Genomic DNA, 22,761 nt, shown 5'->3' on the forward strand with positions numbered 1-22,761 from the left:
TTGTGCGTGCTGAAGAACTGGAAATCTGTCCCTGAGCTATTTTTAAAACTCCTGATATTAATAAGGTAAAAAACTAAGGAGAATTTTTTTTAAAAAAAGGTTTTTAAGAGGGGGAAGGGGGGAATGTTCAGGGTGGTTGTATTTTCCCTCCATCATAAAGAAGCAAAAACCAAAACGAGCCCAAGGCTAAATGCAGGTCAACTTTATCACAGAGGCCCTGTCAAGAGAGACGACCGATTAACAGGGAGCCCCGCGTTAAAAGACGACCCCCTCCTGTGTTTTAAACACAAAGGTCTCTTGAAAACCCCCCCACCCCGCTCCCTTAACTCATCATCATAACTTAAGACATAAATATAATTCTTACATTTCTAGATTAAATACACTGGGGGAAGGGGGCAGGGGAAGGTGGAAGCTCCTCTTGGTATCTCCGCAGGGTGACTGGTGCCCCTCCTTTGTAAAGTGGGTGGAGGACGACATGGGTTATTTGTATCCTCCCCTGCCCCCTCTGACCTGAGGGCAAAGGTTCTGATGCACCATTTAGGGCCAGATCCTGGTGGGGGCTGAGTTCCAGGGCCCCAATCCATCCATGCACCCGCCGAACACCAAACTCATGAGTAGTTCCATCGGCTTTACAGGATCAGGTTCCCAGCGCCCAGGATCAGGCCCTCACTGGGTTGCCCCAAGTGGGAGATGATTCCTCCCACACACACCGTGGTCAAGCTTGAGTAACTCCTCAGGAAGACGGTGCCAGTGGCTTTGTGAGCCATCCCGGCCAGGTAGGACAAAAGGCTCAGTAGGCCTATTCACGGCAAAGAAAACAACATGACCTGGGGACTAGGTTCAAATCCCAGCCCCTGCTCCATGTGACTTTGCATCACGGTCATTTAACTCTCCCATGGCTGGGTGGAGCAGAGAGCAAGGGTTCCAAGAGAATCCTGTCCAAGAACCCAATAGGTGTCTGCATCTGAGCCGCCACTTCCCCCCAGGAAATAAATTATCTCAGCGAGAGGGGGAACTAAACAGGAGGAGGAAGACGAGGAGGCTGGAGGAGAAGCTCCACCCCAGCTTAGATCTCCAACAAGCTGCTTTGCTCAGGGCTGGTGGTGTCTTTGTCGTCGTTGGCGAGCCCGTCCTGCAAGGCCGCGCCTGGAGAGCCACCGCCAGTGGCCGTCTCCTCCCTCTCGGCTTCGCCCTCGGCGGGCTTGGCCGCCCCCATCTCGGTGTGGGTCTTCTGGTGCTTGCTGAGGTGGTCGCTGCGGGTGAACCTCTTGTTGCAGAGCAGGCAGGTGAACTTCTTCTCCCGGGTGTGGGTGCGGACGTGACGCTCCAGCTCGTCTGAGCGGGTGAAGCGCTTGCCACAGAAGAGCCAGTTGCAGACGAAGGGGCGCTCACCCGTGTGCCACCGCAGGTGGGCCTTGAGGTGGGAGGCCTTGCCGTAGACCTTCCCGCAGCCTGGGATGTGGCAGCTGTGGATGGGCTTCTTCCGCAGGCTGGCGGCTGAGGCCCCAAGCCGCTCCAGCTCCTGGCAGTTGGGGCAATCGCACGTCGAGCGGCCGGTGGTGCTGCTGAAGGTGCCGCCACGCGGGGCCTTCAGTCCGATCCCACCTTCCATCAGGGAGTTGTTGGCCACAGGCTTGGGCTTGTACATCTCCTGGGACAGCATGTGTTGGCCGGAAGGGAGGAGGTGAGAGGAGGAGGTGATGCCCACGGCCGGGTATGAGGCAGGGTTCAAGGTGGTGAAGTCGGAGCCGTAGCTTGGCAGCTGAGGGCTCAGGGATGTCTGGGCCGGCACAGGCTGAAGGGAGCCCTGGAGGCCGTCCGACTGGGGCTGGGCACTCAGCCAGTTGGTATTGGAGTGCACGTCCCACCAGGAGGCTGTGGCATTGCTGGAGCTGCTGGAGATTCCTGGATGGATCCCGGCTTTGTACCAGGAGCCGTAAGGGTGCGCCATATCCAAGGAGGTGTAGACGCTGGGAAGGCACTCGGCCGAGGGGTGGCCCTTGGACACTAGGAGGGACGAGGGGTCCTGAGAGCCGGAGGAAGCTGGAAAGGAGTGAGAGAAGGGGCTGTAGTCGTTGCCGTAGGTGGTGGAGGCTTGCGGGCTGGCCGAGGGGGACATCAGCCCGTTCCCACTGGGGAAGGCGGCCGTGTAGGAATCTCCCATGGCCTCGGAGCTGCGGAGCCTGGGGCTGGACTGCTCGGCTCCCAGCTGGTACAGCTTCTTCCCCAAAGGGTTCCCCACTTTCCCGGGCGTGGCCGAATCCCGGATTGGGCTGGAGCCTCCAAATTTATTGCAGGTGGCTGTTAGCATAGCCAGGGGGCTGGAGCCATAGCGAGCTTCTTCCTGCAGGGAGGGAGAAAGGAGGGCAAAGCATCAGCAAAGGAAGACAGGACCGGCTGATCACGCGCGTTGGCAGGGACTCAGTGAGGCCTTCAGCAGCTGGGTTTGTACAGGGCCAGGCTGATATCATGGGGGCCAGGACATGGGGCAATACAAATGCAGCACGATAGAGATAAGCTCCCACTGGGAACAATGGAGACTCTCCCCCACTCCACTGAGAACAACAGAGAATCACCCCACATCCCCAAGATCTGAATTCACCTGAGCCACTGCGGTGCCACGTGGGAGTTGTAGTTCGGTGACTCCTGCCCCCATTCTCTGTTATGAACTGCCCTCCACAGAGACACTACGTCTCCCACGATGCCTTGAGGTCATGGGAGTCCCATGATGCACCAAGGCCAGCCAGAGGGAAGATTGCGGTGCATCATGGGAGATGTAGTTCAGCCCGCAAGCCTTGCCCAAGGGGGAGAATGAGGGCACGAGGCACCCAGAAGGCACCGCAGTGGTTCGGGCAGATGCAGATTAATGTCAAACTGACCCCAAACTAAACATTTTCTTTTGATTTTTCCAACAGATTTTTTAAAAATGGCTAAGTCAACATTTTCCCACACAAATTTCCATTTTGCAGAAACCACATTTTCTGTCAAAGATACATTTCAATGGAAAATTCCCAACTGGCTTCGTTATTTCATAGTAATTGGACTCTCCCCTATTTCCCAAAATGGTGCCTTGTGGGAGTTGTAATTCGGATGTCTGATGCCCCCATTCTCCCCTCTATGTATTGGGCTCCTCAGCTGAACTAACTTCCCATGCTGCACAGCGGTCATGGGATTCCCATGATGCATCTTAGCAGCTCACAAAGACGACAGGGTTTTCAATGGGAATTGAGCTAAGCAATTTCAACAGGAATTGAGCAACTCTCATGATTTTAATCACAAATCACAAGATAATTGCTGTTTATCCTAAAGTCCCAGCTCCTGGAGTCATGTGACTAGGTAGAAATCTCAGATACATCTAAATCCCTTACTCTCCTTTGAAAATCCCAACCTTAAAAAATATATAGTGTGACTCATAGATTCATACATTTTAAGGCCAACATGCATCATTAGATCATCTCCAACCTCCTGTATGTCACAGGCCAGAGAATTTCACCCAGTCACCTTTGTATTGAGCACAATAACTTGCATTTGACTAAAGCACAATCCAACAGAGGAAGAGAAACAATGAAGAGGTAGAAACCAAGGAGAGTCTGTGATGAGGAGAGACACAAGGGGACTTCTCCAAGCAGTAGGAGCAAAACGTTCTCACACCAATGCCATAAGGAGAATGTGGGACAGGAGGCAAATGCTAACTGAGTAGAGGGACTGAGAACTAGAGCCAGGCAGGTTTTCCCATGTCACGAGAGTTTCTGAGATTTCCAAATGTTTTCCCGCTCTGAACCAGGATGAAAAGTTGAAATCTCAAACATTTTTTGCAAAACAATAACCTGAAAAAATTTCAGATCAGGCCAACTGAAACATTTCATTTTGGTAAGTTGGAAACATTGCAGGTTGATTTTGACCTTTGATTAACCTTTTACTTTTTTAAAAAGTATAAATGCACCAAAATTTTGAAATGAAAAGTTGTTTCGAACTGAAAAGCAAAACTTTTCTTTTAAAAAATGTCAATGCTTCTTTTTTCAATTTTTTTTTTCGATTTGGAAGATTTGTCATAATCAATCCTTTCCCGTGAGCAGATTTGGTTTTGACAAATCAACATTTTCTGATGAAAAAACCTTCCCAATCAGCGCTAGTGAAAACAGAAGAAGTGAGATGTGGACAGGGCTCGGATTGGGCGGGTACGTGGCAATACAGCATACTCGTAGCTATCCCAAATTGCCTTCCTGCTCTCAAGAATCTCACCTTTTCAGTGCAGTTACCATGTGTAACTGACACAGTGACGTCTGCCTGAATCTGCAGAGAGCCTGAAACAATAGCTGGGTGAGGTGTGAACTCTCTGAATAATAGTTCTGAGAGATGTGGGGGTGGAACTTGGAAGACTCCCACCAGTTTTTCTCTTCTTCTCATGTAGCCACTGGATGTGGGGTCAGATATTCAAGGGCTCACCAGAGGTATCAATCTAAGAGGTGTGACTCCACAATCAGGACCAGATTTCCCATAGATCTCAGCCCTCAATTTGCACCTGAGCGGCTGAGATCTTTGGTGTCTAAATGGGAGCTGAGATGTCTTGGAAATCTGGTCTAGAGATTGTGGCAGGATGACTAGGAGTTAATTGGGAACTGGAGCCTAACTGAATGGGGCGGGTCTGCTTGTCAGTTTCTTCAGATCTGGGTCTCACCGAGGAGCTTGACTAATTGGCATCACCGCGCCTCGCATCCAGCCCCTGTTCTCGCTCTGGGTGGCGCGGTCCTTCTGATCTTAAAACACTGCTTCTCGCAGAGAGGGGCTCGGCCAAAGGAGCTGATCTGAGCAGCAGCACGAGAGGCTGTGGTTCTGCCTCCAGTCTGGAACGCAGCCCCTCTGCTGTTCCAGCCCTGGATTACCCTCCCTGTGCACAGCTCTGCTGATGCCCCATGGTCTGCTATGGGGCCTTCTGCACACATGCTCCTTAGTCCTGGCTTTCTTCTCCCCTCTGCTCTTCCAAACCTGGCACCACGCTAGACACACAGCGCTGCTGGTACAAATCGCTGCTTACTCCAGTCCTGATCCTGAGATAGCTCAGAAGTTAGTAAACAAACCAGAGCTGTCGTTTCACTCCTGTGGCCTTACCCAGCCAATCTCCCAGCACGCGCGTAGCCTCAGGCCTCTGTCCAAGCCCCATTTCAGCCATTAGCAAGTTCTACGGACTGACGTTATCCTTGTAAAGGAATAACATTCTAGCCAATGTATGTTGAGTTTCTATCGTGTCTTTGACTCCCAAAAGATTCCAAATCACTTGACCCACTTTACTGCTGCCTAACTAGTGTGTGTGTATACCTATGGCTGACTTTACCCACCTCCCATTAAAATGCAGCCACCTCTGGGGTGGGATGTGCCAGCTGTTTACCTACAGGCAGAAACATTTGTGATGATTTGGGGCAGGAAATGAAAAATACTGTGTCCATTTGAAACTGCAGGTGGAAGTTAAGGCAGGAGCTAGCTAAGCAGCTATCACAACAGGCGTTGCTATGTAAATGATAAATTAAATAGGATTATTATTAATATTGACCTGAGGATCTGACCCCAAAATTGGAATCTGGGCAGGACATTAGAGTAACATCTCAGACTTACAGAAAGCGATGTGCTCTGACCACGCAAAGAATTAATTTTAAGCCATCAGCAGGGTTATTCCCATGCCTGGAGTTCGAAAAGTTCTTAAGTCTTGTCAGAATCAGTCTTCATGGCCACCTCCAGTCAGGAACGCTCTTGGATGTCTCATGTGTAATCTGAATCAGAAGGGATGTGTGGTTTGGTTTACACAGTACTCATGGAAGGGTCACTAATAATATATGGAAATATCCTATCTCATAGAATTGAAAGGGACTCTGAAAGGTTATTAAGCCCAGCCCCCTGTGTTCACTAGCAGGACCAACTACTGATTTCGCCCCAGATCCTTAAGTGGTCCCATCAAGGACTGAACTACACAACTGTGGGTTTAGGAGACCAATACTCAAACCACTGAGCTATCCCTCCCCCCAGTACTCATAAGTGCACCATGCACCATTTTGGAGTGTTCACTACTGTGTGCAATTTCACACCCCTGCAACATGTGTGACTTTTTTTGGAAAAGGGCTATTTTCACATTTATAAAACCATGTGTCTTATAGCTTGCCTTGGAAGCTCTTTGGGAGAGGGACTTTTTGTCTGGTGTTTGTACAGCTCCGAGCACAAGGGTGTCCTGGTCCGTGGCTGGGGTTCCCAGATGCTATGATATAACAAATAATAAATAATAACAGGTGGCAATGCATTTTGCATGGGGGATGGGGCTGTGAGAGAAGATGAGTTCTTTATGTTGGTTTTTTTTTAACTGGAAAAATTAATGCACCTGACCAAAATTTGCCATGGAAACGGTCCCCATTCTGGAGTTCAGAACGAAATGTGAAAAGACTTGAAATTCAAGAAGCATTGCATTTTTGTTCCAGATATTTCGCAAACCACTGCTTATAGCACTGCGGCCAGAGGTGAAATCCAAAGCTACTGCAACCGCAAGGAAAATTACCTTTCCCATGACATATGGTAACATACAATCCCACCTGCCACCCCTCATGGTCTGGGAGGATTTCATTGCCAGTTGTATGTCTGACTCCAATATAGTGGCCTGCTCTGGAACTCAAGTGCTTTTTGGTTTCTGTGCCCTGTCCCTTTATGTTTCTACTAGGGTTGGCTGGAAAATGGAGGGTTTCGTGGAAAATTTCAACCTTGTGGGTGAAAAATAAAAATTCAAAAGTTTTCATCCAAAACCCAAATATTGCTATTCAGAAATGTTGCCGTGGTGCCTCATGGGAGTTGTAGTTTCGATGCCTTCTACCCTCTGGGTTGGGCTCCCTGGCTGGACTACATCTCCCATGATACACCATGCTCTCCCTCTTGCTGAGCTGCCGCGATGCATCATGGGTGCTGCATAGTTATGGTGTAACATGGGAGATGTTGTCTTGCTGTTGATGGCACGAAGCACCCAAACTACAACTTCCATAAGGCACCATTACATCGCTTCCAAATATAAATTTTGGGGGTTGGGTATTTTTTTCAATGAACAGTTGAAAATCTCTGCAGAAACCAGACACTTTTAGTGAAAATGTTTGTTTAATCAAAACCCCAATTTTCTATCTTAAAACAGTTTCAATAGGATATTTTGACCAGCCCTAATTTCTACCTTTCTTGTCATTAACAGAATCTAACGAGAAAAAAGTAAATAGTCTGAGGAGAGAATTCTGGCTGCTTGTTCAGCCATTTTGTTCTCACCATTGCTGCAGCCTGTCATAGAGGAGCTACACACACAGTGTTCTCTCCAAGCGACTTTACTCTTTAACTTTTCTTGTTGCATTCCCCCCTCCCCCCAATCTAAAGATACATCACTTTACCCTTAAAGCATCTGGTTGCTCCTGATGGATCTGTGTGGCACCTTGCTGCAGGACTCAACATTGCCATGCATGTCAAAAAGCTGCACTGTCACAGAAAGGCTGCAACCTGCATGAAATCTGGGGAATTTTCCTCATGTTGTTCTTTGCATTAAAGTAGCACCTAGAGATTTTCAGTGGAGATCAAGGCCGCATCATGCTACATGTACATACCTTGCACAACAGGGCCTTGCGCTCAATCATGGGTGAGACAGAGAAAGGCAGGATTATTATGCCCATTTTACAGGTGGGGAACTGAGGCACACACCCATTGTGGGTGTTAGGTGTCTGAATACCTTTGAGGATCTGGGCCAGAAAGTCTAAGTAACTTGCCCAAGGTCACACACAGTCTGTGCCAGAGCCTGGTACTGAACCTAGGTCTCTTGAGTCGAGCCCTGCAACCCGACCTGGATGGGACCTGACCACAAGCGCGGGCGAACAACTGAACCTTCTGGGGCTCGGATCAGCTCTCCTCCTGCTGCCTGCGGAGTGAGCACGGTGGCAGCTGTGTGCCCCACTCTGCCGGCTACTGCCACCTCGCTGTGCTGCGTGTGCTGCAGAGTGAACGTGCCGGGAGTCCCAGCTTCTCTCGCTCCGTAACACACACAACCCAGCAAGGTGGGGCAGCCGGTGGGCACGTCAGGGTTGGGTTGGGTGGGTTTGAGCCCAGGCTGGGCTTAAAAATTAGGCCTGAGAGGCCTCTACTCTCGAGTTCCAGCTTAGTCACAAAACCACCCTTCTTCTAAGCCCATGTGGTGTGACCTAGCCTAGCGCAGGGCTGGAGGCTTGAGAACTCAGGCCCCGATTCAGGAAAGCATTTAAGCACATGCTTAACTAATCCAGCGTTCAAAAAACTCCTGAGTCGGGCCCTCAAAGATCATCATATTTAGGCAAAAAGAAGTCTGATTGATGTTCTTTTTATTGGCTCTCTGGGAGAGGGTTTGGTGGGACGGCCACCTTTTTTCAGCTTTGCTCTGCAACCACAAGGGCTAGCCACCTCTGTGGCTATTAGCCAGATGGTCAGGGACGCTGCCCCATGCTCCAGGCGTCCCTAAGCCTCTGACTGCTGGAAGCTGGGACTGGACAATAGGGGGTGGATCACTCGATAATTGCCCTGTTCTGTTAATTCCCTCTGAAGCATCACTGGGCTAGATGGTCCATTGGTCTGACCCGGTATGACCTTTCTTATGTTCTTAGTGAGATTCTCGCGCTGCCCCATGACTCCGGGAGCTAGGGCTTGAACTTAAACGCCAGGCACTACCAGACTCATGATAAAATGTCCCGTCGTGTGCTTAAGTGGTTTCCTGAATTGGGGCCCAGTGCCGATTTGGGGGAGGGACAGAGACTCTGTTGGAATCGTTAAAACTCATTCAGTAAAACTCTCGTCCTTCCCAACATGCAGAAGCAAGACTATAAATCCAGCTTTGCTGCACTGAATCCCTGCCGTCAGCCCCTTGGCTTCCCCCCCTTGCTTGTCTCATTAGTTTGCTTCTCCGAATGGCTGATCCTCTCCACGCAGAAGCTCACGGCTTCCGAGCGCCTCCTGTTTCCAATCTTGCCTCCCTCTCTTTCTCTCTCTCTTTTTTTTTTTTATGGCCTTTTAATTGAATTACGTTGTGGCATTTTAAATCCTTCTCTTTCCCTTCCTTAAATGACTTCCTCTTTATTTGCTCCCTTTATGTTTTTAATCTGCTGCTCTGGGAGCTTGGGGCTTTGCCAATTCCGACATGCAATGCGTAAAAAAACAGAGCGTATTTCCAGCTCATCACTCAGAGGCTTTGACCCGCATGCTTAGCATCTATCTAGATTGTCGTCGGAATTTGGAGTGTAAAAACTGGCATTTCCTTCTTCAACATCACATCTATTCCCCCACCCCCACCCCACCAGCCCCACTGCTGATTTTTATTGCGGGTGAGGAAGAGCTGAAAGACTCTGGAGATGTTTGTAATAGTTTTGCCTAGTTTTGTACATGTGCCACTGCCCTCTGCTGGAGAGAATCACAACTGCTCAGCTATGTGTCCTAAACCCTCTACTGCAAACTGCTGGAGATTCTCCTTGAACGCAGGTAGTAGCGCTTTTGGAGCAGAAGAGTCTGAGTTCTGGCTCTTCTGTTCCCAAGAATTGCCTTAGATTTGTCTGTTATTACAGGAAAGTTGTCAGCTCAGGAATCATATTTTTAAGCACTTTATTTTTCACTATTTGTGGCTTTTAAAAAAAATTATTATGATTATTTCCCTGAGCTAAGACTATTTTTATTAGGATTCTGGTGTCACCCACAATCTGCTACTCACTTTCCAGACATAACAAGACACAGGCCTTGCATACTAAAAAAGCTGCACAAACTTAACGAAGAGCCAATTTAGTTAAGGCAATGCAAATGCCTAATGCAGACACACACACTCACGTAAATCAGTTTAGCTTTGATTTAGGCTGAGTCAACTGATGCAAGGGGAAAACCGAATTAAGTGTGTCTATACTAGCAGTTTGCATTGATGCAAATAGATGGCTTTAAAATCAAGACTGGATGTTTTTCTAAAATATATGCTCTCGTTCAGACAGGAATTATTTCAGGGAAGTCCTCTGGCCTGTGTTATACAGGAGGATCCACTAGATGATCACAGTGGTCCTTCATCTATGAATCCATGAAAAAAAAATCGATCTAAGTTTCATCTGTCACTTTGTTTCCAATCCATTGCAGTTAGTCAGTTTCAGCTGATCAGTCAACCAGTTTTGTAATGTCCCGGACTTGTCTACACATAGTATGTGTTGTACCAGATTCATTAAACTGGTTCAGTTAAACCAGTGCAAAATCCTGCGTGGACGATCTTATTTCAGATTAAGAGCATCTTATTTTGGTTTCACTTAAACCTGTTCCTAACGGACTTAAACTAAACCACAGTGAGTCTGGTTTAAACTGAAATAAACGTGGCTCTGATTTCATTCAATCACTGTCATATCACACCTTAAATTAAACTGGAGCGATGCTACACATAGACAAGCCCCTAGAGCTCTCTCAGGGCATGGAAACCAGCCAAGAGGAGCCTGCCCCCCAGAGGATCCATCCCCAGGTGTGCTGGGACAGGACAGTGGTTGCTTAGAGTGGATTGTCCATGTAGCGTAGACAGGCTGGATAAATCTCATAGCAATGCCCCTCATTGTGGTCTCGGGGCTTTGATTCGAGGGGCAGACTGGGGCATGAGTTTCCAGCATGCTTCCATTCCATGCCAACTCACTGCTGCAGTACCTGAGTGGCGACCCGCTGCCAGGACAACGGGGATTTGCCGTTGGCCGTTGTGACATAGATTCCAGGGGAACATTTTTGACTGGGCATTAAAGGAACTCGCCCCTTCCCAGCAGCACCTAACGTCAAGCCAAATCCGGCCTGAGAGTGTCTCTTTCAGCAGCCTGGGAGGGTCCTGCTGGCTTTCCGATGCAACCACAGCATGGCAGTGCCAGGCACTGTGGAGCAATGCAGTCCAAGGAGCTGGCCCGGGGTGTCTGGCTGTCGACACCACGTCGTGCTGCCCCTCGGGCAAGGCGAGAGGACAGGGAGCTGTCTGAGATCCCCCCCCTTCCCCTCCCCACTACTGGCTGGCAACAGGCATGGCCAGATGGAAACATCCAGACCAGAGCCTCAGCTATTCACACAAAACACCCAGGGACTCAGATGCGGCCGGGCTGCTCCGTGGGACGTGCCAGACCCCAGGGTTGCTGCCGCCTCAGAGTCTGAGGAAACACTGTGGTGGGGGCAGGTAGAGGGAACAGAATATGCTGGGCCGTGGCTGAGATAGACCCACGGCTTGCATCAGTCCAGGCCAAGGGTCCCAGCCCAACTACCCGCCCCCATGCCGGCCGCTGTCAGGGACAACACGAAACCAGGAGACCAGCAAGGTATCGGCAGCCAGTTGGTACCAGCAGCTGAGGGAGCCGCTAGCTGGGCTGAAGCCAGAGGAGACCGATCTCTAGGGCTACCAGGACAGAGAATCCTCAATGGGAGCTGCTGAGCGTTTATGGAAAACTAGCTCCAGGCACAAGCGTGAGCCGGATGTGAACTGTGACCAAATCAGAATGATTATCATCGTTATTTGTATTTCAGTAGCATAGAGGCTTCAGCCCACATCAGAGTCCGATGGTGCCGGGCGCTGCGCAGGCACACAGAGAGAGACGGTCCCTGCCCCAGCTGAGATCGGGCCCCGAAGGTGCTGGGCACTGCACAGACACACAGCGAGAGACGGTCCCTGCCCCAACTGAGATCGGGCCCCCATGGTGCTGGGCGCTGCACAGACACACAAGACAGGCCCTGCCCCAGCTGAGATCAGAGCCCCGTTGTGCCAGGCGCTGCACAGACACACAGGGAGAGACGGTCCCTGCCCCAGCTGAGATCAGGGTCCCATGGTGCCAGGCGCTGCACAGACACACAGGGAGAGACAGGCCCTGCCCCAGCTGAGATCAGGGTCCCATGGTGCCAGGCGCTGCACAGACACACAGTGAGAGACAATCCCTAACCCAGCTCACATTCTAAACAGACAACGGCAGGAGGGGAAACTGAGGCACAGAGCGCGGCGGTGACTTGCCCAAGTTTAATGCCAGAACCAAGAATAAAATCCAGCTAGGCCAGTGCCCCTTGCCCCTAGGACACAGTGTCTCCTGGAAACCGTCAAATCCACCCTAAACCCACCCCCTGTGCCTTCCGGCTACCCCAGCCTGTCATCTAACCTAGCCTATAACTAAGGTCAGGCCTCTGCTCTTACAGGAACACTGCTCCTAGTGTGGACACAGTTTATACCAGCAAAGCTGCAATCTCACGGGTAGAACTTCCTCCCCCTGGTCCGTGAGCCGAAGCAAGCGAGAGCAATAAAGCACAGCTCTGTCAGAGCAACTGCGTCTGCACATGGGGTTTCTGCCAGCCCAGCTGTATCGTTCGGGGCACACAATTTCACACCTGTGCCTGACACAGTTATGCCGGCAGACGTCGGGCATGTAGATATGGCCTTTGAGATGCAGGCTCCGGCTCTCCGCTGAGGGGTTTATACCACATCCAGCGCCATATCTCAGCACTAACAGGCTATTAAGAGATAACGGCTAGAGCAGGAATTGTTCCTTCGTCATCACCTGACTTCTCATTACGCCATTACTGTCCCTAGCGCCCTTTGAGCCGGGTCCGAGCTCTGCGTAAATATCGCTGGCTTATGGCCCTTCCATGCAGCTGGATGGCGTTTCTCTGCTTGTCGGTCTGCAATGCGATAGCTTCTGATGGCCGCAGCCTGCCCATTCCCCAAATTTCAGGGAATATTCCAGGCGTCCATGGGCAGAACCCTACTGAATTGGGGGAAATTTGGAGACAACAAAAGAGGCACGGGGTGGGGCCCGTGGCATCAGGTGGGCAAAGCCACCAGCATCCCCCGCCTTTAATTCTCTATAGATCAAGGAACTGGCTGATTTCAGAAATTAACCCCTTCCAGCATGACAGCAACACCCCTCCTTTCAGCTCTGTCTATTTCCCAATTGAGCTTAAAATGCTGACCTCCAGAGAAAGAAAGAAAGAAAGAAAGAAAGAAAGAAAGAAAGAAAGAAAGAACTGGGGGAGCACACAGAGATCCTGGCATGGGAGGGAAGGGGGGGTTACACACAGAGCCCCTCGCCTCTGTAGGGTGACCACATAACAACTGTGAAAAAACGGGCCGGGGATGGGGGGTAACAGGCACCTATATAAGAGAAACTCCCCAAAAACGGGACCGTCCCTATAAAAATGGGACGTCTGGTCACCCCAGGCCTGTGGGAAGGGGAGTTTCAGGGAGCTACTGGATGACACACAAGGGACTTGTGGGGGAATGGAGAAGCCCCCTGGGGCATGCAATGAATTTGGCCAACAGCAGCATGAACCATTTGAACCTCCCCCCCCCCTATTATTCTTGTTTCACAGATAGGGAAACTGAGGCAGAGAGCAGGCAATGACCAGGTTACACAGCCATTCAACAGCAATGTTAGGAACAGAACCCAGGTAGCCTGGCTTCTATCCTTGCGCTTGCCCCCTGCCCTGCGCACGCAGCCAGCAAGCATTGAATCGTTCCTCAAATTTGACTCACACTTATTCGCTCCCTCCCCACCCCAGCACTTGCGAGTGATAATCCCTTTGCTCCCCAGGCGTTGCCCAGTGCTTTTATTTGCAGCCAGTTGGTCTGGCTGGAGTTGTTAGAACGAAAACCCGCCACCCACATCTAAGGAAAGCCCCGAATGGGTGCATTGCAAGGGGCTGTAGCCACAGGAGGAGTAACGGGAGAATATTACAAAGGGGAACCTTTAGGCTGAATATCAGGAAATTCTTTCTGATGATTGAGTCTGTTCAGCTGGGGAATCTTTTCTCAATGGAGGTAGTGGAAGCACCATCATTTGGGTCTAGAGATGGGCGAACAATGGATTTTTTGGTTCTCAGCAATTCTGAAAAATCGGGTGGGAGAGGAGGGAATTGGGGATTGGGCCTGCTTTGAGCAGGGGGTTGGACTAGATGACCTCCTGAGGTCCCTTCCAACCCTGATAGTCTATGATTCTATGAATTAATTTCATTGACCCAAATTTTCAAACTTTTTAGCAAATCGGAAAGTTGCAAAAAATTTCATTCCGGGTCGAACGAAACCTTGTCCCCGACCCCAAAAACGATGTTTCATTTTGGTTTTGAACTCCCCCCACCCTTTTTCAACTAAAAAAAAATTCATAGTCAACCTAATATTGAACCAAAAAGTCTGAGGTTTCCTGTCGAAAGCTTAGAAACAAAAGGTTCCGACTTTTTCTGAATTGTTTTTAGAGACAGTTTTTCTGACCAAAACCATTTGCAGAAATCGACATAAATTCACAAAATGTTTCAGTCGAACTGAATCTGTGGGGGATTTTTGCCCAGCTTGAATCGAGACATTTCAAGAGAAGGCGCCAGACGGCAGAGAGCTTTTTAACCCAGCAGAGCAAAGCGAATGAGATCCAGGGGCTACTAAACATAATCCGCTGAGAAATAAGGTGCAAATTTTTTGACAGGAACGGCAATTAACTATTGGAACAACTTACCAAGGGATGGATTCTGCATCCAAACTGCATTCTAGCATTCTAGCTCCGCTACAAGCCATGAGCTTCCTGCAGGACTCACTAGGTGTCAGTTTCTCTGGGCTGTGTTAGGCAAGAGATTTAACTAGTTGATCAGAATGGTCCCTTCTAGCCGGGGCCAGCCTTACGAGTGGGCGACCGCCCAGGGCGCTGTGCTCAAGAGGCGTGAAGCGTGGCAGGCCTGGGGTATGAAGCCGTGGACGGGAGCTCGGGGCAATGGGGGTGTGGGAGGCAGCGAGGCCCAGGGGCAATGCGGGTGGGTGGGCAGCCCAGGGAAGCAGCGGAGGCCAGGGGGGATGGAGGGATGGACGGGGAGGCAGCAGGGGCTGGGGGGATGGGTGGGGAGACCAGAGAGACAGCGGGGATGGGGGAGGGAATTGGGAGTATCCCAAGGAGGCAGCAGGGGCCAGGGGAAATTGGGGGGAAACCTGAGAGGATCCCAAGGAGGCAGCGGAGCCCAGGGGTGCTGGGGGGATGGATGGGCAGGCAGCAGGGGCTGGAGCAATGGGTGGGGGATTGAGGGAGACAGAGGGGGCCAGGAGCGATGGGGGTGGGGAGGTGGAGAACCCAGGGAGCCAGGAGTGATTGGGGGGGCAAGCCAGGGGAGGCAGTGGGGGCCAGAGGATCCAAAATACAAGTTCACCCAGGGCGCCATTTTCCCTAAGTTCGGTCCTGCTTGAAAACTAGGCTGGACAAAGGCCTTTGAAGGGAACCAGCCTGTCCTGATTACCCTAGCAATATGAACTAGGGTTACAAACCCTTTGCAGGCTTGCATCTGCCCCGAGAGCTCTGGGTAAGTCCCATTGGCCCCGAGCTTCTGAGGCTTCTCCAGGCTGATTTTTGTTGGTTCTGAATTCTTTCTCTTCTTATTTTTACGTAAGGAACTGGCAGAGCCCCCGCCTGCCTTTGGATGGATCCTCGCGTATTTCGGCTTATTTGTGAAACAGTTTCTATGGGCACCTACGAGGCCCTTAGACTCAGAGACTTTAAGGCCAGAAGGGACTGTCCTGATCATCTAGTCTGACCTGCACGTTGCAGGCCACAGAACCTCACCCATCCACTCCTGTAACAGACTCAGCACCTCCGGCTGCGTTACTGACATTCTCGAATCATGATTTAAAGACTTCAAGATCCGACCGCTCAAGATCTAGCCCATTTTACACGTCTTTAGGGCCAAGAATAAGGATCCAACCTGGCTCCCATGAAACTATAATAGGCCTGATTCTAGCATCACCAACTTGGAGGGTTCAAAAACCATCAGTCAAGCTTTGAAAAAATGCCTGAGATTGGCTTAAAAAACTCATAAGCTTTTACAATTAAATAATAAATGTTGGTAAATTCTGGTAAAACGCTTTGATTACATCAGTAATAGGGATGTATTACTGAGAACGAGCGTCGGGCAGACTGAAGTCACCATGTCATCGCCAGCTGGCACTTTTTGGTGAGATAGCCTGCCTTGGAGACAAACTCCTCGCACATAATGCCCCGAAGATCAGATGTGAGATCAGGAAGGGACTTTGCCAGCTCTGGACTGGCGGCTAACCTGTGATTAACCTGGTGCACCGCATCAGTCATAACCCTTTAGATGCCCGGAATAAATCCATACAACATCCAGCGCTGTGGCCCTCACTGTCTACCCAGGGGCGGCTCTAGACATTTCGCTGTCCCAAGCACGGCGGCATGCTGCGGGGGACGCTCTGCCGGTCGCCGGTCACGCGGCTCCGGTGGACCTCCCGCAGGCGTGCCTGCAGAGGGTCCGCTGGTCCCACGGCTCCGGTGGACCTCCCGCAGGACCAGCAGACCCTTCGCAGGCACGCCTGTGGGAGGTCCACCGGAGCCACAGAACCAGCGGATCCTCAGCAGGCACGCCGCCGAAGGCTGCCTGCCTGCCATCCTCCCAGCGACTGGCAGAGCGCCCCCTGCGGCATGCCGCCCCAAGCACGCGCTTGGGGTGCTGGGGCCTAGAGCCGCCCCTGTGTCTACCTGTATTGTTGTTTTTCTGGGTTCTGAGCATTTCGGGTTACACTCTGGTCAGTCGCATCTCAAGCTTTTCCTCACAATTACGAGAGTGACTTATTTCCTTGTCTAAAACAATGAGACCAGATGTTCTGGCCTCACCCCGTGACTCCCAGTTCTGGGACTTCCCGAAAAAACCACAGCTCGCGAGACTCATGGTAAAATCGCAACAGCGGGGTTCTCATTTTACACTAGGGTCTCTTTAAACAGCCACCCTGGTGCAAAGGGGGCACTAGTGTAAATGAGACTCGGCCTATCGGCGCTTTGCCATTGGCTTAAATCGGAGCCGGATAGGGCTCTATGTGCATTGTCGCATCAGCAAGAAATGTGCTAGGGCCTGATCGTAATCCCATTTACACTCATTTCAAATGGCTGTAATTCCATCCACTTCCGTTCTGATTTACACCAGGGGAGGAGAACAATTAATCCCCTGGTGCCTCCTCACCCCACCACACCCTGGGCTGGGCGCGTGAGCGAGAACAAATGAACTGGTTTTGGGTTGTGTGTGTGTGGGGGGGGGGGGGGGTTGTGGCATGACCCAGGACAGGGGTTCTCAGACTTTTGTACTGGTGACCCCTTTCACAAAGCAAACCTCTGAGGGTGACCCCCCACCTTATATATTAAAAACACCTTTTTATATATTTCACACCATTATAAATGCTGGAGGTGAAGCAGGGTTCGGGGTGGAGGCCGACAGCTCGCGACCCCCCCATGTAATAACCTCGCGACCCCCTGAGGGGTCCCGACCCCCAGTTTGAGAACCCCGACCTAGGGCTTATAAAGGGGTGGGTTGGCGGAGAAGGGAGAGCGTTAAAAATAATTAAATGGGGCGTGGGGGGGGGTGTCTGCTTTTGAAGAATGAAGTTGGCTTTTAGGGGGAGCGTGTTTTCAAGAATGGAAGTGGGGCATTTGGGGGAGTGTTCGTTAAATATGATTTTTGGGGCATTGGCTGAAAGCTGGGTTTTGAAGTCATGAATGGGGGAGGGGGGCTGTGTGCTTTAAAAGCTGCCTGTTGTGGGGGAGTCCGTATGTTTCTCTTAAGAATTCAAACTGGGTTCTTTGTTGGGGGGGGTTATGTATTTTATTCCCAGAATGAAATTGGGGGACAGGGATGGATTAATTGGTTTGGAGGGAGGTGGTTTGGGAATTAAATTGGGTTCTGATGGAAAGAAGGCTCTGGCAGGGGGGGTGGGATTCTGGGGTTTTATTCCAGCTCCGGGAAAGAGTTGTGGTTACAGCAGGGGACCTGAACTCCTGGGTTCTAGCCCTATCTCTGGGGTGCAGCATGGACAGTAATGGAAACGCTGACGTCGGAAAGGCTGTGGCGGCCCCAGCACAGGGCTCTGCTGCCCACGTCAATGAAGGACCCTCTCTCTGCCCGCCGACTCGGCCAGCTCAGCCATCACAGAGAGATGGTTCCCCTTCCAGTGTTGGGAGAGAGAAATCATTCAGGCCAAATTTCTGCCCCTGATCACCCGCCCGTGCGCAAATCCTTAGCAGCTCCCTGGGCTTTTCCTGGAGTCACAGCTGGAATCGATCTCTGCGGGCAGAGCTAAGGCCCAGGGCCCGGGGGGGGGGCCAGGGAGGCAATTTGCCCCAGGCCCCGCAGAGGCCCCCACGAGAATATAGTATTGCAACTTTTTTTTATGGAAGGGGCCCCCAAAATTACTTTGCCCCAGGCCCCCTGAATCCTCTGGGCAGCCCTGCAAGGCCCTGGCCCTGGGGAGAAAGTGTTGCACACGCCGATGCGGATACACTGCAACAGCGCAAACATGTAAACTGCAGTAACGCCGATGCACCTATGCAGTCGTGATGGCAGACCCCAGAGACCTCCCGAGCCCACCCTCCTACAGCTTGAGCTAAAGCTCCAGCCTGCACAGCTAGGAGCTGTAACAGATCCACGTCCTCTGGGGCTCAGGCACAGCGGAGGCCAGGTAGGCAGACCCGTGTGCTCCACATCTGGGGTTTGCGTCAGTGTGACGCCACCGCTGTCCTTCCGCAGGTGCAACGCTCCCTAGTCCGGACGAGCTCTGTGATGGAAACCTGATCTCTCAGCTCCGCGCCACCGGATTGCACCCACCAATGCCTTCCTGAGAATTAAATAAAGCCGGCCGGCCCAGCAAGAACAAGCGGCATGAAATCCAGCGAGCGAGATATGCGAAATCTAGGGGGTGGACAAAGGTGATCCAAGGACCCACCACTAGGAAACCACTATCCTGCTTGCTAGTAGTGCGGGGAGGAGGGCGGCAGGGGGGTGGGGACAGAGGGCAGCTTTGATGTCCTTCCCTTCCTGGAAAAAAAAAAATCCTTAATGGGTTCTCCCTCTGGCCTCTCCTTCCACCCTTCACAGCCTCCAGTCCTTTGGGGAAGGCAGAAAATCCGGGGTCAGGACGCCTGTGTTCTATTCCTGGCGCTGGGAATTAGGGCAGGGGATGGGGAGCCAGAACGCTTGGATTCGCATTCATTACTGCCTTGCCCAGGGGCTATTCGGCACCCCTGAACCAACGGCTGCACCCGGGATGGTGCAGCTAGAATGAATTAATCCCCCCGAGCCCTGATTCTATTCTGGACTCTGCCGCTGACTCCGCCCGTCGGGCATCTGCATGAGGGACCCTGGGAAAGCCCTTCGAAACCACCGAAGCAAAGAGATGCTAAGGGGAACCCCGGTGCATGCTGGGAGCCCCGGTGGACTTTGTTCGGGAGGCTGGTCTTCATGCCGAGGCGCTTCGCGCCATAACCTGGTGCAGGGCTGCTGCAGCTGTGCCCAAAGGAGCTTGGCCCGAATACGAGGGATAAGGAATTTCTTTAACTGGTCCGACTTGCTCGAAATTACTCCCTGCACCCTAAAACGTGAGCAGATTTACCCCCCACCTGGAAACTCGGATGGTTCGAGCTGTGTTCCTAGAAGGGACAGTTCCACCCTCCCCCCAGCGCACATACAGATCTGCTCCATCAGCATCCAACGTGCAGCTGGCCCAGGTGGGACCGGCCTCAAGTGGCGACGCCACGTCTCGGCCCCTGGCATGCACATGCTCCGCTCCCTCCCGGCGCGGCGCGGCACGCCTCGGCGAGGCTGGCTGCAATGCTATGCGTGCCCGCGGTGCCTCTGCCTTTTACAGGGCTTGTTTAGCCTCCCCGCCGGGCACTGCGGGGAGGAGCGAAAGGGTGATTAACTGTGTTCTACAGGTGGGTAAATGGAGGCAGGGGGAGAGGACGGGATCTGCCCAAGGTCACCCAGCAGGTCAATGGCGGAACCTAGCCCCGTCCACTAAGCACTAGGCAATTCTCCCTCCTTGAAGTCTCACTCCCCTGGCTTGATCACCCTCAAGGAATAGAACGCAGGCATCCCAGTCTAACCATTCAATTCCCTCCCAGTGCCGGAACAGAACCCAGGGGAACCCAGGCCCCTGCTCTAACCACTCAACTCCCTCCCCGAATAGAACCCAGGAGTCCTGGCTCCTACTGCCCAACGGGACACCCACTGCAGAGCTGCAATCCCAAGCCCACCTGTGCCAGGATCTGGGCGCGAACCTTTCTTGTGCACCCCCTTCCCCTGCCCACCCTGGCTCCCCATGCATGGACGGCAGCCGAGTCGGGCTAGGGGACCAGCACATGCCATGGCAGGGGAAGGCGGCTCTTGTTTTTTTCCAGCTGTAACTTTCCTCAGCCCAGGGCTGTTTTGACTGGGGGGAAGAGGGAGGGATGATGGAACTGACACTGGGAGGGGACGGGGGGGGGGGGTAGGAATTGACTGGGCCAAATTAGAGGCAGCCCCTTTGGTCGACCGTTTCCTCCCCCTCTTGCCCAGGTGAGTCCATCCTGATTGAATCCCTCCTCTCCATAGGAAACATGTACAAACCCTTGTGAGACAGAGCAGGGAGCAGCCAGGTTAACCAGCCCCCGGCGGACAGACACGGGACTGACCACAGACAGAACAGACCAGTGTCAGCAAAACATCAGGCAGAAGACTCAGGAGCGTGGCAACCCCCAGCAATGGGCCAAGCTTAGAGACCAAAGGCCAGATTCCTTGGGGGTTAGGCACCTAAATACCTTTCATCACTGTCCCCAAGTCCCCTCAACTTGCAGCAAAGCCGAGGCAGCTAAGGGCGAGCGGCACTGCAGGGATCAGGCACAGAGGGAAACTGGGCCGCTTATATCTCCTTGGAAACAGTGGCCATCTGGGCAAAGACATTTGTCTCTAGGCCACTAGCTGGGAAGACCCCCGGCCACCTCCAGCTAGCCTCTTGGGAGAGACCATAGCTGGGTTTGTGACAGTCCCGTCCACGCGCCATGGGCCCAATCCTGGGAAGCTGTGAGCACCCTCTCATACGGTGCCGGGCCTCTGCATGGCCACATCCCCGGGGGTGGTGGGGGGGGGAGTCCATCGGCATCGCTCTGCACAGAGACATCGACGCCGATGGAATGATGCCAACTGGGAGTCTGGCCCCACTGACTCCAAGGGAGCGACGGACGATATACACCCGTTGGGGAGGGTTTGCCCCATTGCCCTCAACAGATCGACTCTGATTTAAACCAGCCCACGTGCCTTGCCAGCTGAGGGCCCTCAGGGCCTTAAAAGACCCGACTGAATCCTACTCTTAGCTCAGCCAGCTGCCTGCAGTGCCAAGCGCCCGATGCCAGGAGCTGGGTTCCAGGAAGCTGAAAGCACCATTGCTTTAACAAGATCCATTCCCCCCACTTTCTTCTTGTTTTCCCAGGCTGCCAAGCGGAGAATGGAAGGGGGGTTAGCGGGGCGCTGGGGAGTTTTAATGTGGAACATGACCTTATTAACACACCTATCGCCAGCTTTGAATCTCTCACCACTGCTGAAATTTCAGCTTCAAACGACTTGCTGGGTTGTGGGTTTTTTGAAACGTTCAAGCTTCGGGCCGCTTTTATTTTCCATCTCCGACCATTATTTCCTTTCCTTTTAATTAAAACCCCCCTCGTTATCTTCTTCCCCCTTCTTCAAAAAACAAAAAAGCCGACTTCGAAACCTACCCGATCCCCCTCCTTAAAAAATAAGATTGTCAGACACTTTTTTCGCTGCACGATCACGTAGGATCATGAAAAAGGATTTTTCTTTCTTCTAAAAAAAAAAAAATCTTAAAAACAACCCTTTAAATAGCAACTCTGGCCGGTGAAATTTCTGTAGCCAATAAAATCTGAAAATAGCCCTGAACTGGGAGTTTGTCCTCAACCGAAACCTAAATATTTGTGACTATAGCAGCCGGGCAGTTGGGTTTCTGAATCTTTCCCAACCTTTGCAATCGCTGCTTGTGAAGGGTGGAGAGGCTAGAAAAAGTTTTCTCTTTAACTTGATTCCAAGTTTTGCCTTTCATCTAAACAAGGAAAACACCCCTTCAGATTTAAAAACCAGACCCTGCTAGATGGGGCACAGTCCTGGGTCGGTTTTGCAGAAGTCTATACACACACACACACACACACACACACACAAACTAAACACAGATGCCACTGAAATCCAGGGCACCCACAATCAGCACCCAGGCGCTCCCACTCCAGAGTTGAGAGGAAACATCCTTGATCTCTGTCGCTGCTCCTTCCTCTTGGTAGATTTCACCCCCTCTTAAGCTCGGCTGCCCAGCACCCCTGGCACCCAGTCCTTACAGCTTCACAATGGATTTGATTTTAGGGGGAAAAAAACCCCACCCCAAAATAAAAAGAAAATGCAAAGAAAGAAAGAAGGGGAGAAAAAAAGAGCTTCTTACTTTTTTCAGCTCCTTGGGGTTTAGCTTCCACCTGGCTTGAGAAAACCCAATCGCTGCTAAGTCAGGGCTCTCTAAGGCCCCTGAGAGCATGCAGTGGGGAGATTACCTCGAGCGCTGGAGATGCCATCTCTTGTGTGTCCCAGCCTGGGGCGAGTGCGGCAGATTTGGAGGAGAGACAGGGAGAGGGAACTAGTTGATCCGTAGTTAGAAGGGACTGGGGGGTGGGGGGGGAAGCTCCTTCCCTTTGCACTAAGGATCCACCCTCTAATTACAGCCTAGGAGCCTTTGAGCACCCGCTAGTATCCAATAAAGGAGGCGGGGAGGGGGTGGAGTGTGGGGGGGGAGAAATCAACATTTTCGGGTTGATCCTTGTTTCCTCAGAGGTTAGAAAAGAAAGAAATGGGGGTGGGGAGGATGGAGGGAAAGAAAAGAGAGAAACCGAGGGAGGGGGAAAGAGAAGAACGGAAAAGGGGGAAGGAAGTGGTGGG

The 22,761-nt window shown here is 51.8% G+C and overlaps 1 protein-coding gene across 1 annotated transcript; it reads right to left on the reverse strand.

Annotated features, from left to right (window-relative positions):
• Positions 1-427: 427 nt before the first annotated feature.
• Positions 428-22,463, reverse strand: SP7 (Sp7 transcription factor). Its single transcript, XM_044995363.1, has 2 exons — positions 22,380-22,463; positions 428-2,344 (listed from the first exon to the last, which is right to left on the reverse strand). Exons 1-2 carry the CDS (start codon positions 22,398-22,400, stop codon positions 1,067-1,069), a joined length of 1,299 nt encoding a protein of 432 aa, XP_044851298.1. The 5' UTR covers positions 22,401-22,463; the 3' UTR covers positions 428-1,066.
• Between the last annotated feature and the right edge of the window lie 298 nt (positions 22,464-22,761).

The sequence above is a fragment of the Mauremys mutica genome, chromosome 20, assembly GCF_020497125.1.
Source record: "Mauremys mutica isolate MM-2020 ecotype Southern chromosome 20, ASM2049712v1, whole genome shotgun sequence".
NCBI lineage: Eukaryota > Metazoa > Chordata > Testudines > Geoemydidae > Mauremys > Mauremys mutica.

Excerpts from the sequence above, each read along its gene's own strand:
- SP7 (XM_044995363.1), bottom strand. The coding sequence starts at position 22,400 with ATGGCATCTCCAGCGCTCGAG. Across the intron at positions 2,345-22,379 it reads TGGCATCTCCAGCGCTCGAG|GAAGAAGCTCGCTATGGCTC; the intron begins GTAATCTCCCCA and ends CCCTCCCTGCAG.